Here is a 17,346-nt window from a genome sequence, read left to right as displayed (position 1 = left end):
AAACAGCAAATAAAATAAGCAACATAACATCACCGACGACGAAATCATTATAGCCTATAATTTATTTATAAATTTTTAACTATAATATAAAATATACGAAATAATAAAGCAATATTTCTTAAGTGTTCATAAATTTGGCTAATTTTTGTTACTTTGTTTACTTTTTCTAGGAGACGATTTTCGATTCTTACATATTAACGCATACGCATTGTAATGTAATTGTTATGTTACCGCACGAAACTGATTGTAGTACTACCTTAACACTCAGCCAACCGAATGGGGAGAGAAATCTGCCTACTTTAAAGTAAATCGCTGCATGACCGATCGGAGAGATCCCTCCACTTTAAAGTAAATCGTTGCATGATCGATTGGGGAGGTCTCCCATTTTGACCTTAGCAACGCGTTTTCATTTTCTTTCTTTTTTTCTTTTTTATTATCAGTTATTGTTTAGGCTTGTCCAAGCGTGGTGAGATACGTATAGTTGGCTGTGGCGCGCGCGTGGTTGATTAAGTATTAATATCGTCAGTTATGTGAAATTACGTTTAGCATGTATATAGGGTGATACAACTAATTCGGAATGTGCGCTCGCCAAAACATGTAAACGACAATAGTGTAACATGTACGCTTGCTACTGCAATAAGTCACTGAAGGATTTTAAATTTGACGTTACAATAAGGAGATGACGGTCGCAGAGAAAGCGTAACTCGCGTTTTCGCCCGATGATTTCATGCGCCTCTACGTTCCCGAAGTTTCGTAGCAAGAAAGGGTATCCGGTTCTGTTTCCACACGTGGCTCAATTTTTGTTTTTAATATCTTTTGATATCTTGGATTATGCATACCTGAAATATCATTTTTTGAAATTTAGAATTGCATTCAACTGTCAGAGTAATTAGCGAATTACAATGAAATTGTTCACGTTCTTATAATCGTGATTCTTTTTCTATTTTGCTTGGTAACTTTTATTTTAACGTATTAATTCTTCTAAGTCGTAATTGAAAATTTATCGACGATCACTTTCTACTAATTGTTCGCTATTACCTGCAAATATAAGAATAAGGAACAAAGAAAATAATTGAGATACAATGAGACATCTCACAGAATTCATGTTTAGACAGACCAGTTTAAACAAATAGAAATTAATTGAACTCTCGTACTGTTGTGCTTGGATCCCTTTGGACTTAATCGCTTTCTTTGTTCGTTATGCTTACATGTGACGCATTTACAGTTGAGCGACCCAAAATCGATCAATTCGTAGAAAATTATCGTTAATAAATTTTGAAATACGTAGAAGGAAATGTGTAATACGTTAAAAATGAAAATTAGCCAACGAAATAGAAAAAGGATGTCGATGTTTGTGAGAATGTGAACAATATAATTGTATCGTAATTCGCCAATAACTCTGGAAGTTAAATGCCACTATTTGTGTTTAGCGGTCTTTTTTTAAATAAACGGGATAGAATCCATAAATATATATTCATAATTAGAATAAAATAATTTTTGAAAAGATAGATGGTTTCTGTGAAAATAATTATTGCGTGTAGCCGAATAAACGTTTAGAAAAATATGAATAATTATGTATTCCAATATAAAAAGTGAAAACAATTGCACGTTACGCGTGACTCAACCAAGCTCCATTTTTCATTTGAACAATTAGAAAGGAGCTTAGAAGATTTTTTTTATACGAGTTATATTGTTGTAGTAGTATCGATTGATACATCTTTCTATCCTGTCCAAAAGTTTGGAACTTGATTAAACTGATTCGATATATCGGTTAATGTCATTTATGATATAATGAATTTTTTAATCACTTTTCCATTCTTTTTCTCACATTACTTAACACGTAAGTTGTCTCTTACCGTAATTGTTTCTGTTTTTAGCAAAACGTATTGTCGAATACTTCATATATTAGTAATATAGCCCTTTAATGTTTCGGCGTTCTTTTCTCATGGAAAATTGCTAGTAGCGTTAAACTAAACTGCGACCATGAGATTATACATATACGTATATAAATTAGATGTATCGAGTCAATTGTCATTATACCTTTCATTTAGATATTCAGTAATATGTAATTTAACAATTATGTTTATATGCTGAGAAACTAAATTCTATTAAAAGTACTTATGCACCAAGTAAACTTACTATACAGGCAAAGGAATATTTTTATCATGTAATTAAAAGTAAGACCCATTTATTCGATATTTGACGAGATCTTTTCTAGTTACTTTGTTTCGATTTGCATATAATGGGAAAGATAATGAAAACGCATGGTGGGATTTCAATGATTTTGAAAAAAATATAGTAAAAATATACAAAAAATAAAAGACCATTCAATAAACAAGAAGCAAAACGAAATTACATCGCATTTGATGGAATGATCGTCTACAGTAGGTAGCTTTACTGTCTTCGTTTTGTTGCATCAATGAATTCATCGAAAATTCTTTGTTGCCAGAATAGCTGCTTCACGACAGCCAGGATACAAGGTATAAAATGCAATCTAAAAAACCACTCATACTCGTCTTGTGATTCGTGGCTTTGTGTGAACAGTATTCTATTTTTTCAAAGTCACTGGATCCGATTGACCGTTTTCATTAGTTTTTTTCTTATATGCACAGCGCAACCGAGTAATTAAAAGATATGCACCGATAGGTTGACCAAACATTTATTTAGTCTGTTTATTGAATATGCCAGATCAGAAATTAATATTTTATGAAACGTGTTGTATTTAACTATTAGATTTTTTCTATACATGATAATCGAGTACATTGATTGGTCATTACGTCCCATTACTGGTACAGCTAGCTAAGAGGTAATAATTCTTTGTCTACTTACAAAATTCCAAAAACGAAATTAACATCCTCTTAGATATGTCTTACGAAGTGCCAGCAACAGTATTTTGTTATTCGCCGAATTTCTATTAACTCAAAATCTCAAAAAAAAAGAATTTGATAAGAAGAAAATGTTGGCATGTCGCATTCATTGGAAATAACAACATAATAAATATTAATAAATAACAATAAGATAAAAAAATGGGTATATCGGGATTATTTGAAAAAGATTTTGATACAATCTTCTTCGATTTCTAAAAAATAAGATATACACAGCAGGTTCGTCTTAAGCGTATACGCGTTATTGTTTCTACGATTATCGACAATGCAGAAAAATGTTTTATACAAAACCTTAAAAGTACTTTAATGGAATATTTACATTCTTTCTAATTGCTATTTAATCGTTCTCTATATCTATTGTATACAGAGTGGCCGTTTTAAGTTAAATATAGAAAACAAGCTACTAATCTATAAAAACATAATCAAAGCAACACGCACGGTATCCAATTATGGAATGTGGAAGTGGAAGCCGTACAGTTGATCATACTTGGTACCACTTGGTAGTAGACGCATCTTGCTACATATGAAATGAAGAAATGCGTAAAGATTTTCAAATCCTGACTGTAAGGGAGGAAATTCAGCGAGTATCCGACGGATGTAAATCAAAAACAATAAACCACTCAAATCCATTAGCCGATACACCGTACATTGACAGTGCCATTAGACGATTGAAAAAGAAACAAAAGCAGGACCTGGTGACGCAAACTCAAATATTCTTACGAACGTATTCTTACGAGATTAGCAGTCACACGCTAACTGTTTCGACCGTTCGCGGAGAGACGCGATCGCGAGATAGCACGTCAACGAGAGTCGTAAGTTCCCGTTACGATTAAATAATCGACGCCACGAACTGATCGATCCCCTTATTTCTATTACGATAATAAGGGTAGTTCAATGAAATTGCACAGAATTAACACAAATAAATTAATGTTTATTTCAACAACTTATTAACTAGAGAGATATAAATGGAACAAAAACAAAATATAACTGCGTTTTGGTTGATAAGTAATGCGCGACGTATGATATGTGTTGACGGTTCGACTTCTCGAAAAGTTCTGATCGCCCTTCGATCTTTCTCGTCTTTTCGGGAAGACGACCCCCACTACGTTCGGATCACGCCACATTCTTTTACGCGAGGTAAAATAACGGCCACGAGTCGACGTTTCTGGAAGTCGCCCTGCTTAATGAACCATGCGCTTGCCACTACAATGTTTATTTACTATCCTTTATATTTGTTTTCTATCCTTTAGGGAGAGGAAAATCCCACGCACCTAACCCCAACCCGAATACTAGCCTCATAGCCTCACGACTAGTTATTCATTTTGAATTAACTAGTTCGATGATGGCCCAGCAATCAAGACCAGGCTCTCCTGAGCAAATTCGCAACTACCCCGCGCTACCCCCTCCGTGACAAAAGTGCAGCAGATCCCCCCGTACCAATGACGCCAATAATACAAAAAAGCGAAAGATAGAAACACCAAAATCAAACACGATTGACACCCGGAACGAACAATCAACGATACAAATAAACACTCACAACAGGTTCGCCGTATTGGAATCCACAAACGACGCCATGGAAATCGCAGACCCGCCGCCAAACCAACACGCACAGAGAATCCCCCCTCCCCCACCAATATTTGTTGATGATGTCATCGACATCCAAACAATGATCAAGTCCTTAGAGAGAGTCCAAGGAGGACTACAACTTAAAGATAAATAACAACAAAGTAAAAATATTGCCGACGAACACAGAAGCTTACACAAAACTCACCAAGATACTTAGGACCCTGAACGCCAACTTCCACACCTACCAACTCAAACAGGAAAGGCCTTTCCGGGTGGTGCTACGAAACATCCACCACTCAGCAGACATTGACGAGCTAAAATTCGAACTATTAAAACTCGGCCACGAAGTCATCAACGTTAGTAATATAAGGCATAGAGTCTCGAAAGACCCGCTATCCTTATTCTTCATAGATATAAAACCAAAACTCAACAACGAAGAAATCTACAAAATCAGCCGGCTATTGAACGCAATAGTTAAATTCGAACCACCGCTTGTCAAAAAAGTTAAAAGATAGTTCAATGCAAAAGGTGCCAAAGGCACGGCCACACGCAAAAATACTGCAACCACACATTCCGCTGCGTTAAATGTGCAGGTACACACCCCACTGACCAATGCAGTAAACCACCGGAAACCCCAGCGAAGTGCATCCACTGTCAAGGTGATTGTTACGTCGCGTAACACTCTACCTAGCCGATGCCACACATCGCAGGCAATATGGCAACCAGATGTCTTCGTATACTCGCAGCGTATCCTCCATAGTTTCAAGGACCTTCCATAAATTTCATAGATTTCCTAGAAAAGGTCCTTCAAACAAAACAAACATCTGGTTCGGAAGAATTTCTAAAGACTATTGTCTACCACGGCGAAAAAGGGAAAGTTAGTTTTTGTCACGTACGCTGCAACTTTCCTCCCACTAACCACTTTCTCTCGAGGGCGGTTAAGACCCTTCGTCTAACCAATTAAAAACGAAGCCTATTCCCTCACTCTCCTAAATAACATCGGCACCAACAAATCCGATGGTCCCGTGCGCTAGACACACCCATCCTTAGCTTTCCTCCGACACAGCATCGTCACTCGACTTCACTTCTTCTACATCGTTGGAAAAGTCAACTACTAAGTATACCGCTAATGCCCATCGGGCAGTCTAAGCATAACGCGAGAGTCGGTCTCGGTATTGTCGAGCCTACATTTCCTCTTCTAAATATCTTATAGTGCTACGTCCACTAATACACTAAATCTAATTATAAGAGCCCTGCTCTAACGTACATATGTATCTTATCTTCGTGCGATAAGTGACTATCTATCTATCTATGCTCATCAGTGTAATCTAAGTGTTGGAAATATATAATTTATAATTCTGTGAATCACAGTGTTATACAAACTCAATCACCCCTATTATCTCAACGGAAATCAGGAGATCGATCAATTCGTGGTGTCGATTGTTATAATCGTAACGGGGATTTACGACCCCCGTTGACGTCTCTCCTAGCGACTACGTCTCCCCGCGATTGGTCGAAATTACACTGATCATCCTGCCAACTACAAACGCTGCTCAGCCTACAAAACCCTGTACACAAACAGGTACCCTAATCTCAGAGCAAAAGAGGTAACCAACCAAACACCCAGCCCGCCGAAATTCACGACTACCCCAATCCCCTCACCCAACCAAACACCCAGTCCTACTAAATTCACCACTACCTCAACCTCCTATGCCCAAGCAGTACAAGGCATCCAAAATAACCCGAATAGCCAAAGGGATCTTTCCCAAAATAGTGTCCCCAACTCACCTAACACAGACAACGTCTCTAGGCTTGAAAAGCTAATAGAGAAACAATCGGAGCAAATAAATAATTTGCTATCGCTACTAACACTTATCATGGATAAATTAATACGCCCCGACGCAAAATAAAACCAAGACGCATAACTCTTTGGAATGCCAACGGTCTAGCGCAACACAAATTTGAACTAGAACTCTTCCCAAAACAGTAGCAAATCGACGTAATGCTCGTATCGGAAACCCACTTCACCGACAAAAATTATCTGAAAATAAATGGTTACAAATTCTACCATACCCAACACCCTAGCGGAAAGGCCCACGGTGACACCGGAATTATAATCAAAACAAGTATTAAGCACTACGAACTCCCACCATTCCAGAAAGACTACCTCCAAGCAACAAATGTAGCAATAGAAGACTGTCATGGTACAACCGCCACTTCAGCAGTATACTGCCCTCCCAGACACTTCATCGCCAAAGAAGACTTTGATAACTTCCTGGACACCCTGGGCAATAGATTCATAGCTGGAGGAGACTATAACGCCAAGCACACCCAATGGGACAGCAGACTGGTTACAGTAAGAGGCAAAAACCTCTTAAAGAGCATAATAACCAACAACCTCAACTACCTCACCACATACGAACCCACATACTGGCCCACCGTCAATAACAAAATACCCGACCTCCTGGACTTCTTCGTAACTAAAAATATCTCACCAAGACACGTCCAAATCAATTCCTCGGCTAATCTCTCCTCCGATCATTCCCCCGTGATAGCAACAGTCAGTTCAACAATTATCGAGAATACACCTAATGTCTCCATTCACAACCAACACATCAACTGGCAGCTCTTTAGAGAAGTCTTTACACACTGAACTTCAGCCTTAACTTCACTAAAAATTAAGGCAGAAATCAAAACAGCCACGGAATACTTAAACACGAGCATAATAAACGCCATCCGCCTCTCCACACCGACAAAGACGTCTATCAGCAAACAAGAATATCCCCAATACAAACCAAAAAATAGCAGAAAAATGTAGACTAAGAAGAGTATGGCAGACCCATAGAACACCGGATGACAAACGCAAACTAAACAACGCATCTAGAAAGCTACCCAAAACCATAAAAAATTACAAAAACGACTGTTCCCAAAAATATCTCGCCAGTTTATCCCCCACAGCTGACTCCAACTACTCGCTATGGAAGGCCTCCAGGAAACTCACACGCCCCCCACAAATAATCCCCCTAATCCGCCGACCGCAGGGTGGATGGGCGCGTAGCCCTATAGAAAACGCCGACCTGTTTGCCAAATACTTGTCTAAAGTATTCAAACCCCATCCCTCCAAAGCTGCCGCGGACGTTACTAAATACCGGCACACCCCCTTCCAAATGTCCCCTCCTATCGAACTCTTCACTTCTGCAGAGACTATAGAAACAATCAGTCGCCTAAATCCCAAGAAAGCAGCAGGGCACGACCTAATAAGCAATAAAGCAATCAAGGAACTTCCCATAAAAGGGATCGCACTCATCACATCGATTTTTAATGCTATCCTTCGCCTTGAACACTATCTTAACTCCTGGAAAATCTCACTGATTACCCTCATCCCTAAACCCGGTAAACCGATATACGAAACCAGCTCCTATCGCCCAATCAGTCTTTTACCTATCCTGTCTAAACTATTCGAGAAGATGCTCACGAATCGTCCCCTTCCACTCCTAGAGGACCTGAAAACACTCCCAGATCACCAATTCTTACCCCACCCCTACTATTCCATCCTAAAGTCCTACCTAACCAATAGACAATTCATGGTTAAATGCCTAGACGCCACTTCCACAACATCCCCAATAGAATCTGGCATACCCCAAGTTAGTGTCCTCGGACCACTGCTGTCCTCCACCTACACTGCCGATTTACCTATATCAACAGAGATAACAATAGCGACATTTGCAGACGACACAGCGCTATTAGCTACTCACGCAGACCCGGTAATAGCCTCATCCACTCTCCAGCGAAGTCTCGACTTCGACATGGAAAAGTGGTTTCATAAATGTGGCTTCAAAATTAGTGAAAAAAATCCTCACATGTAACCTTCACGCTCCGAAAACAAACCTGCCCCCAGGTCACCATCAACAACACAATAATTCCTAGCAAGGACTCAGTCAAATACCTGGGCATGACCCTGAGACTAACATGGAAAAAACACATCTCAGATAATACGAAGCAAAGGACAAACTAAAAAAATTCTATTGGCTCACGGGCCGACGCTCCAAACTAAATATACAGAATAAAATTACCCTCTACAAGACCGTAATAAAACCTGTCTGGACCTACGGAATTCAACTATGGGGAACAGCAAGTAACTCCAACATTGAAATACTCCAACGCTTCCAATCGAAAACGCTAAGATCCCTAATTGACGCACCTTGGTACGTAACCAATGAAACAATACACCGCGACCTCAAGATACCCACCGTCAAAGAGGAAATAGCAAAATATAGCGACAGATATAGCAAAAGAGTCAACAAACACCGAAACCCCCTAATCACTGGACTACTTGATACGACGGACCAGATTCGAAAGCTGAAGAGGCACTACTCGCTAGACCTAAACGCTAGATTCAATTAGTTATCTAAATTAAGTAATATTTACTTATTTATAATACTTACAAATATTGCTTATCTATAATAAGTATTAACTTATTATAAATAATCAGCCATGTCACTGCGCCACGCCAGAAAAATTACTGAAAATTCTCAACGCGAGAATTGATTGTAATTTTAATAAATAAAATAAAAAAAATGTTTATTTGCCTGGCAGACGCGACGATCCGTCTGCGATATTGTAGTGCTACGATCGACGGTTAAGAATATATATTTTTTTTCATTTATTTATTTTACAATCTTACAATTTGTCCAGTAGGACATTTGGTAAAATATTATAGCGGTGTGCTAATATAACATGTGGGTGGCTACCCCCAGTGGGGTACCATCATCGTATTTGTTAGGTTATGTCCTTGTGAGATCTGTTGGGTGTTTCCTTTTTAATCTTCTTTTTATGCTTGATGTGTCGACCGTTTCCGCTGCCAGTCGGTTTGGGTGCGTTGCTATTCTTTCTCCGTGCCTTCTTGCACTTTTGTTAATCTCCTCCTTGACCGTTGGTATTCCCAGGTCTTTCCGAATGTCCTCGTTCCTAACGTACCATGGCGCATTTACTATTGTTCTGAGTATTTTCGATTGCGTTGCCTCTATTTTGGTTATATGGCTCATTGCTGCTGTTCCCCATAGTGCTATTCCGTACGTCCAGATTGGTTTTATGACCATTTTATATATTTTTAGTTTGTTTTCTATGCTTAGTTTGGATTTTCGACTTGTTAGCCAGTACATCTGTCTCCTTGCCATCTGTATTTTGTCTATTGTTGCTTTAATATGCTGTTTTCATGTGAGTCGTGTATCTAAGTGGAGTCCTAGGTATTTGACTTGCCTTGTTTGTATTATGCGTGTGCCGTTTAGTACAATGTTTGATGGTTTCCGTTTTCGCAGTGTGAATGTAATGTGTTTGCATTTATCGGGGTTTGCTTTAATTTGTTTTGCTTGAAGCCACTTTTCTATTTTTGTGATATGTTCTTGTAGTAATGTAACTGCTGTTGCAGGGTTAGTATGCCTGACTAGTACAGCTGTGTCATCCGCGAATGTCAGTATTTTGCTATTGTTAGTTGTTGGTATGTTGGCCGTGTATAATGTGTATAAAATTGGTCCTAGGACGCTTCCTTGCGGAACTCCTGCCTTGATTTCTTTAGCTTCCGAGTGTGTGTTTTTGATTTTTACTATGAAGCTTCTGCTGCTTAGGTATGATTTGATTAGTTGGTATATCTGCCCCGGGAACTGTTTCCTGATTGATTGTAGTAGGCTAGTGTGGTTTATTTTATCGAATGCTTTTTCAATGTCCATAAAGAGTGCCGTGCAGTATTGTTTTGTTTCCAGCGCCTGTAGGATTTCATTGGCGAGTCTGTGCGTTTGTTCCATTGTGGGCTGTTTGTTTCTGAATCCGAAATGGTGATCCGGTATTAGTTGATTCTTCTCTATTATGGGTTTTATCCGATCGTAAATTATTTTCTCTAGTATCTTAGCGAACACCGGAAGTAGTGAGATTGGTCGGTAGGATTTGGTTTCGTGTGGGTCCTTGCCTGGTTTGGGTATCATTATGATTTGTGCCAGTTTTCAAGTTTTTGGAAAGTATTGTATTCTTAGTATTGCGTTAACTATTATTGTGATTTGTCTTATCGCTTTCGGCGGAAGGTTTTTCAAGATTTTGCTGTTAATTAGGTCGATTCCTGGTGCTTTATTATTTTTTGTTCTCTCAATTATGTTTCTGATTTCTTGTGCTGTTGCTTTAGGTATGGTGTAGTGATTGTCAGTTGGTGTACTAGTAGTTAGCGCATCCTCGTCCGTATGACTATTGTGGTTGCTGTTGTTGATGTTATGTGGGGTGAATGTGTTGCATAGGTGGTTGGAAAATTCTTCAGCTTGCTCTTCGTTGCTTCTTGCCCATGTGTTATCTGCTCTTCTGATTGCTGGTACCATTTTTATTGTCTTCTTTATTTTTTTTGTAGCTTTCCATAGGGAGTAGTTGTAGTTCTCGTGAGCAGATAGTGACTCGATGAACTTTGTGAACTCGTTGTTGTTGTGTTCTTTTATTTTGTTTTTTATTCCTTTTGCGAGTTTGTTTAGGTGTTTTTTGGCGAGTTTTTTGTTTTCTTTTGTTCTGTGTTTTTGCCATTTTGCTTTCGTTTTTCTTTTTTCTCTAATTTTTTCGAGGATGTCTAGTGGAACTGTTTTTGTTTGTCTGTTGGTTGTTTCCGGTATAGTGGTTGCCCTTGCTGCTTCTTGGATAGTTTCTGTGAATATTGTTACTGCTTGATCGATGTGTTCATGTGTTTTCAGTGGGATGTTGCAGCTGATTTTGCTCTCTATTATTTCTTTGAATATTTGCCATTTGGTGGTTTTATTGCACAGCTTCTCTGTGCTGCTGTAAAGTATTGGTTTGTTTCTGTATGTAATTATTATGGGCGTATGGTCGGAGGTAAGCTCGAGGCTGGGTGCTGTGTTTAGTTTATTTGCGTTTAGTCCCTTTGTAACTGCAAAGTCTAGCAGGTCAGGTATTATGCTCAGGTCTGTCGGTCAGTATGTCGGTCTTTCTGTGGATAATATATTGAGGTTATAATTTCTGATGTATTTTCCCAAAGTTCTGCCTCGAGGTGTGGTGATTCTTGATCCCCATAGTGTGTGCTTTGAGTTATAGTCTCCCGCTGCAATATACTTGTCACCTAAGTGTCGGAAGTAGTCTTGCCACATTTGCGTTGTGATTTTGTGTCGCGGCGGTACGTATACTGCTGACAACTGCAGTTGGTTGCTGTTAGTCTGTACAGTAACGGTGGTTGCTTGTATATGTTCCTTACTGACCTGGCTGTGTAGGTGATGTTTAATGTCGTTTTTTATTACTACTGCCGTCTCTCCGTGTGCTTTCCCTGAGGGATGTTTGGTGTCGTATATGGTGTAGTGCGGTATTTTTATGTAGCTTTTTATTGTGAGGTGTGTTTCTGAGACGAGTAGTATGGTTAAGAATATGACCTATGGCAAACCGCATGGCGTAACACTAGCCTTAATAACTAAAACATTCTGCCGAATGTTCTACAGAGCAAATTGCAGGAACCTATTTTATTTTTGAATTATTTAAAAAGAAAGTGAAATATCTTTAGTGTATCCGATTTACCCGTGAACTGTTAAACATCTCGGAAAATATACAAGCTACGAAAAAATGATTCAGGCGAAAGTCATAGCGGATTGAGATTAAGTTTTTTAACGAATCTCTAAATTCTCTATTACATATTCTTGTAGCTGACGTCAAAACATCTTCCAAACCTTACATACGAATGTATTTTGTGCAAGATAATTTCGAGGTATAAATTACTCACTTGGATGTTGTACGTTACGGTGATACTAAAAGGAGTCGATTTTATGCGAGTAATGTAATGTAATGTAACGTAATGTGGTGCAGCTCAAAACGGTTCAGCACAATGATCCAGGAATGAGGATGGATGAGGAAAATGTTGAGGAATATTTTTTGAAATGAATAAAAAGATGTATTCTTTTTCCTATCGTATCTAAGGGAAAGCTCTTATCTCGAAATTGTCTTGTGTAAAATACATTTGTATATAGGGTTTTGGAAATGTTTTCATGTCAGCTACAAGAATATGTATTTAAAAATGTAAATGCAGTGCTGATAGGGTATTTCAGAGTCATTTCAAAGTCGCATAAATCGCACAAGCATGATATGTGCCACCTGATACGCTATAACTTTTGTTCCATTCATTTTTCGTATCTTGCATGTACATTTTTCGGGATATTTAACTGTTTACAGATAAACCGGACACATTGTATGTCGTATTATTAATAAATTTTAATAAAGCAACACGTTTTTAAAAGCACGCAGGTGTTGGATGTTTTGACTCAAAATATGTTTCTTTACGATGCTTTAAGATGCTTCTTACGATAGCTTTGCGACGTCGAAAGTATTTTCGTCCGTTGTGATCCACACATGTATCTTGCCAAGACATATATAAAATAATGGTATTTTCTGACAATGAACGAAACTTTACTAACAGCACCTTACACCGATCGATATTAGCAACAGATTGCATAGTATAGTAGATACAGCAGTAGATAGTAGATAGCAGTACAGTAGTGCTATACAATACTACTACATAACAATGCGTTAGCGAAAGAATACTGATAAATAGAAATGTAATTGAAAAGACCTAAAATTGTAATAATTTTTGAGCAAATAATTTATGTAATTTTTTCTTTTCCAGAGTATGAAAAGGTTCATTGATTAGTGCTATAAAAAGAATGTAGGATTCCTACGAAAGAAACACTTTTCAAATACACAAAATTGATTTCATGTACATAGAAGTAGATACGTAAAATTTGTTTCATGTTCTACCTTTTATATATTTTAACTTTCTCTCGTGGGCATATAGATACATTCTGTACAAGTTTCATAAAATATTAATTTTTTGAAATATTGTCAATCTGGAAAGAGTCTAGAATTAGAGTGTATTAGAAAGGAAGATGCACTTAAAAAATTGTTTATATGGAAATCTGTGTAAGTTTTAAAAAAGACGTAATAATTTTTTAAAAATAATAAAAAGGATTAATATTTTTTATAAAGATGTCAACAGAACACGAGAGAATAAATATAGATTTTTAGTATGTACGTAACGTATATATGATAAAAAGTTTTTACGAATACAACTTTTATCATATCAAGTAATACATTACTCTATTAACACAATTGAGCAGTGTTAATATACTTTCTTTGAATTTTGTGAGCCTAATACAGAAAATAACATTCGAATATCTGGTATGTTTAGACAAATGGGGCATTCTACTTGAATTTACGTTTTGCACAAGATCGTTAGTGGATGAACGTTCGAAGGAAGTGTAGGAACCGCCCAAGTTGCATCGTTCGTGTTAGACAGTCCTTGACCGGGATGATCTGTAGAAAAATGTAAGATAATGAAAGATCCAGTAGAACGCTTTCACCTGGATTCATCCCAGCCCTCTTCTTTTACCGCAATTCTTACGTATCAGTCAGAGGCATGGTGCAATTGAAGTTCAACTAGCATGCTTTCCCGCACTATTAAGATACGAGCTATGTATATACAGGTCATACTATACGTACACTGTATTTCATTGTGGTTCATTACACATAATTACAATTTGGTATTGAGTGGTGTCGAGTGCTACCGAGTCCACAGATTGCTTAATACACGCGAAAAAGTTGATTTGTTTCTTGTAATCGACTTCAGTTATTTTTGACCTTGTACAGGCGATGCCGTTACATTAAGAAATCGCGTTTGCAATTCGTTCTTATTCTTAATAGGACGTCACGTGGAAAGATGTTTTCGTTAAGTAGCGTAATTTCTTTCAATTGCACAAAATATTTCTTATTTGATTTATATTCTTTCGTATATGTCTTTTATTTTCGTTTTTATATTCGTAAAAAATGTTTCTACTTCTATATAATTCTTTTTATATATAACTCTCTCTTTCTCTTACTTTCGTTGTACGTCTTTAGTTAATATTTTTCTCGTTTTAAACATTGGCAAAGTTTTATCAGAGAGAGAGAGAGAGGGGTATGATTGTATATGGCAACATACGTACTTTAAAATCTCTTTGGGAAGTAAAAGTTGAGGTAATATGCACGCTAGTCAATTTATGGCGTTTATACGACTGCTTATTCAAACATGTAATTTTAATTCTGATTATATTTTACTAGTTATTAGATTATTATATTTTACATCATTTGAGTTGTATAATACAGACATTGGACGGATTCTCGGATCATCTGGATTTTAATAAATTCTTAAATACAACATAAACGAGGAACAAGTTATCACTTCGAAAAGATCACTTGTTTCTCCAAGTTACACGACACCTGCATTTTAGTATGCTCTAGGTGTGAAGCATTATGATGATGGTCGTATAATTTCTATGGACATTACATAAACTTCAGCGTTGCATAATAAATAACATTGTCTTAAATATGATTCAAGCAGTAAATAAAGTTAAAGAAACGAATTGCGTGATAAGAAGATATACTGTTTATAGGAAATATCTTTAAATAAAGGGAAAAAATACAAAAGGACATGGAATAGAGTGAGAAAAGATAAAAAAGATTTATTCATCTATCGTATAGTGACTGTTATATAGTTTTGAATCTTGGTATCTCCGTTATATACGATATATATATGTACAGACATTTGGTCGTAATGTAAGGCCGTAAAGATTAAATGCAAGCTTAGAAGTTCTTAAAATCATTTAGTTAGTTAATATTTTATTTAATATCTTCGGTAAAGGTTTGGATTATATGGTTGCCTATAATCTGAGTCATCAGGCCCGGGTGGATTAGCGGCGAGAGCTCGTCTAATTGCTTCTGGGATGGGAGGAGGAGTTGGTAAATGTGCACCTTGTGGATGGAAACCATTTTCGTCTGCTGTATATTCTACGGTGATGGGAGTTCCATCCGGTGCGGAATATGAATATCTGCCCTGGACAACCTGCGAAAAAAGAAAATTACAACTCAATGATATCAACCTATCAAGGTATACGCTTTAGAATTCATTCATATTGTATATATTATACAACATATAAAACTAATTATCCTACTGATATATAATACAAACAGATGATTAGTCGCAATACGAACTTGTATTTAAAACAATGTGAACAAATAAATTTTTTCTCAATCATTTTCGTGATATGACATTTTTAAAATAATATTGTTTACAATAATACACGTTGCTTACTTGCGGCATAGTCATAGTAAAAATTGCAAATATAGTTTAGAGCAAGAATAAGTATTTTTCTAAGGTAACTAATTTTTGTTTCGTTTAGGATAATTATTGATATTATAATGATAGAATCTTACCTCGTTTTGTCCCTGTGAAGTACCTTGAGGTCGTCCGCTTTCGGCAACCGAAATCCCATTTTCGGTATCGTAACTGAACGTGTAAGTTCCATCTGGATAGGTATCTTTCTGTTGACTACGTATGGCTATAAACCTCCCAGGGCTATCGCAAAAGAGATAGGTATTCTATTATGCGGAAATTTAAATATGATCCAAGTGCATTTAAAATGTAATATCTTTAAAACGTAAATATAAAAGAAGAGCTATATGTTATATTAATGTCATTATATGCCTTTTTATTTGCGACAGTTTGATAACTATATATTTATAAATTGTCCCATTATTGATTAAAAAATGAATATTAATATTTGTAAAATAAAAGATGTTATGCTCAAGAATATTAGTATAATATTTGATATTTATTATTACTAGACAGTATTGTTGAATCGTAATATGATGTAAATGCATACCTATACTGGGGTGTATATTGTGGTTGAACCGTTGGTTGATAGGCTGGCCTAGGTGTCGGTCGATAAGCATTTTGATTTGGGAAACCGCGAAATGCACCATATTGTCCTAAAGCGCAGCCAAATAAAGCGAACGCCAATAACTGAAATCGTCAACAATTTTAATATCAACTTTTCCAAGTTAACGCCATAAAGCCTGCTAATTTTATTATATAAATACCGTCTGATTGCATATTTCATGTTGTTAATAGATTTACAATACTTGTGGTACCTTTAAAATCGTTTTAGAACGTTACATCGCTATAACCTGTATCGTACTTTAACAATTTACGGTGCAAGATAACGATGATCAAATATTGCTATGATATAATTTCGCATAAATAAAGAAATTTCGCCGAGAAAAACGAAATTTGTCAAAACAATTTTTGTTCTATAACCACACGATCAGATTGCATGTAACTAACTAATTATTTAAGGTAAAGAATATAAAACTGCAAAGAAACTATAATCAGTTTTATACGACGTAATGAAATAATGCAATACCTTGTGAACTGATTTATACATGTATATTAATAATTATGATTTTTGAATATTGTAAATTCTCTTATTATTGAATTATTTTATTGAAAATTTTGTTCACTTTAATTTTAAATCACTTATATATTGATAGACGTGTAAAACGAACACTCACTATACGCTGCATGATGATGGTTGCTGTGTGTCGTCGCTTTGAGCAAGACCGAATCTGCAGTATCGTGTACAAGTACCTACTGCCAGCATTTATATGAAGACGCGCAAGAAGATTTTCCCTTCCCATTGCCTCTGTTCATATGTCTAACCATTCTCCTCATAGTTACTCGCCCTCACAATTTTGCCCCACCTCAGTTATGTTCTCGATCATCTTACATGATAGAATTAATGTTTCTTTACGCAAATCTTTCAAGAACGAGTATCAGTCAATAGCAATTTGTTTGTCACCTACATATCTATTGCGTATCTATTGCTTTCATCGAGACATTTATCAGCAATTACGTAGTCGGACCTGCTGTATCATATATTTTGTACAACTTTCATATTTATGACTGATATTTTATAATAATTTCACATTTTTTCCGTTATTTCTGTAATTTGGAATTTTTATCAAAGATTTATGACAATAATATACAAGATTATGACAAGGG

General features: G+C 36.7%; 1 protein-coding gene across 1 annotated transcript; it reads right to left on the bottom strand.

The window, feature by feature from the left end:
• Nucleotides 1–14,943: 14,943 nt before the first annotated feature.
• LOC117232416 (endocuticle structural glycoprotein SgAbd-2-like) lies at nucleotides 14,944–16,919 on the bottom strand. The gene is made up of 4 exons (XM_033491762.1): nucleotides 16,857–16,919; nucleotides 16,169–16,308; nucleotides 15,720–15,861; nucleotides 14,944–15,348 (listed from the first exon to the last, which is right to left on the bottom strand). The coding sequence occupies exons 1-4, from the start codon at nucleotides 16,866–16,868 to the stop codon at nucleotides 15,130–15,132; spliced, it is 513 nt and encodes a 170-aa protein (XP_033347653.1). The 5' UTR covers nucleotides 16,869–16,919; the 3' UTR covers nucleotides 14,944–15,129.
• Nucleotides 16,920–17,346: the final 427 nt, after the last annotated feature.

The sequence above is a fragment of the Bombus vosnesenskii genome, unplaced genomic scaffold (genome assembly GCF_011952255.1).
Source record: "Bombus vosnesenskii isolate JDL3184/JDL3185 unplaced genomic scaffold, Bvos_JDL3184-5_v1.1 scf7180000013288, whole genome shotgun sequence".
In the NCBI taxonomy this organism is placed as follows: Eukaryota; Metazoa; Arthropoda; class Insecta; order Hymenoptera; family Apidae; genus Bombus; species Bombus vosnesenskii.
Note: the sequence above shows the minus strand (reverse complement) of the source record. Positions and strands in the feature narration are given on the sequence as shown.

Bases quoted from the DNA above. Each gene is read 5' to 3' on its own strand.
- LOC117232416 (XM_033491762.1), bottom strand. The intron at 15,862-16,168 runs GTATGCATTTAC...CTTTTGCGATAG, and splicing joins CAATATACACCCCAGTATAG to CCCTGGGAGGTTTATAGCCA. The intron at 15,349-15,719 runs GTAAGATTCTAT...CTTTTTTCGCAG, and splicing joins CTTCACAGGGACAAAACGAG to GTTGTCCAGGGCAGATATTC.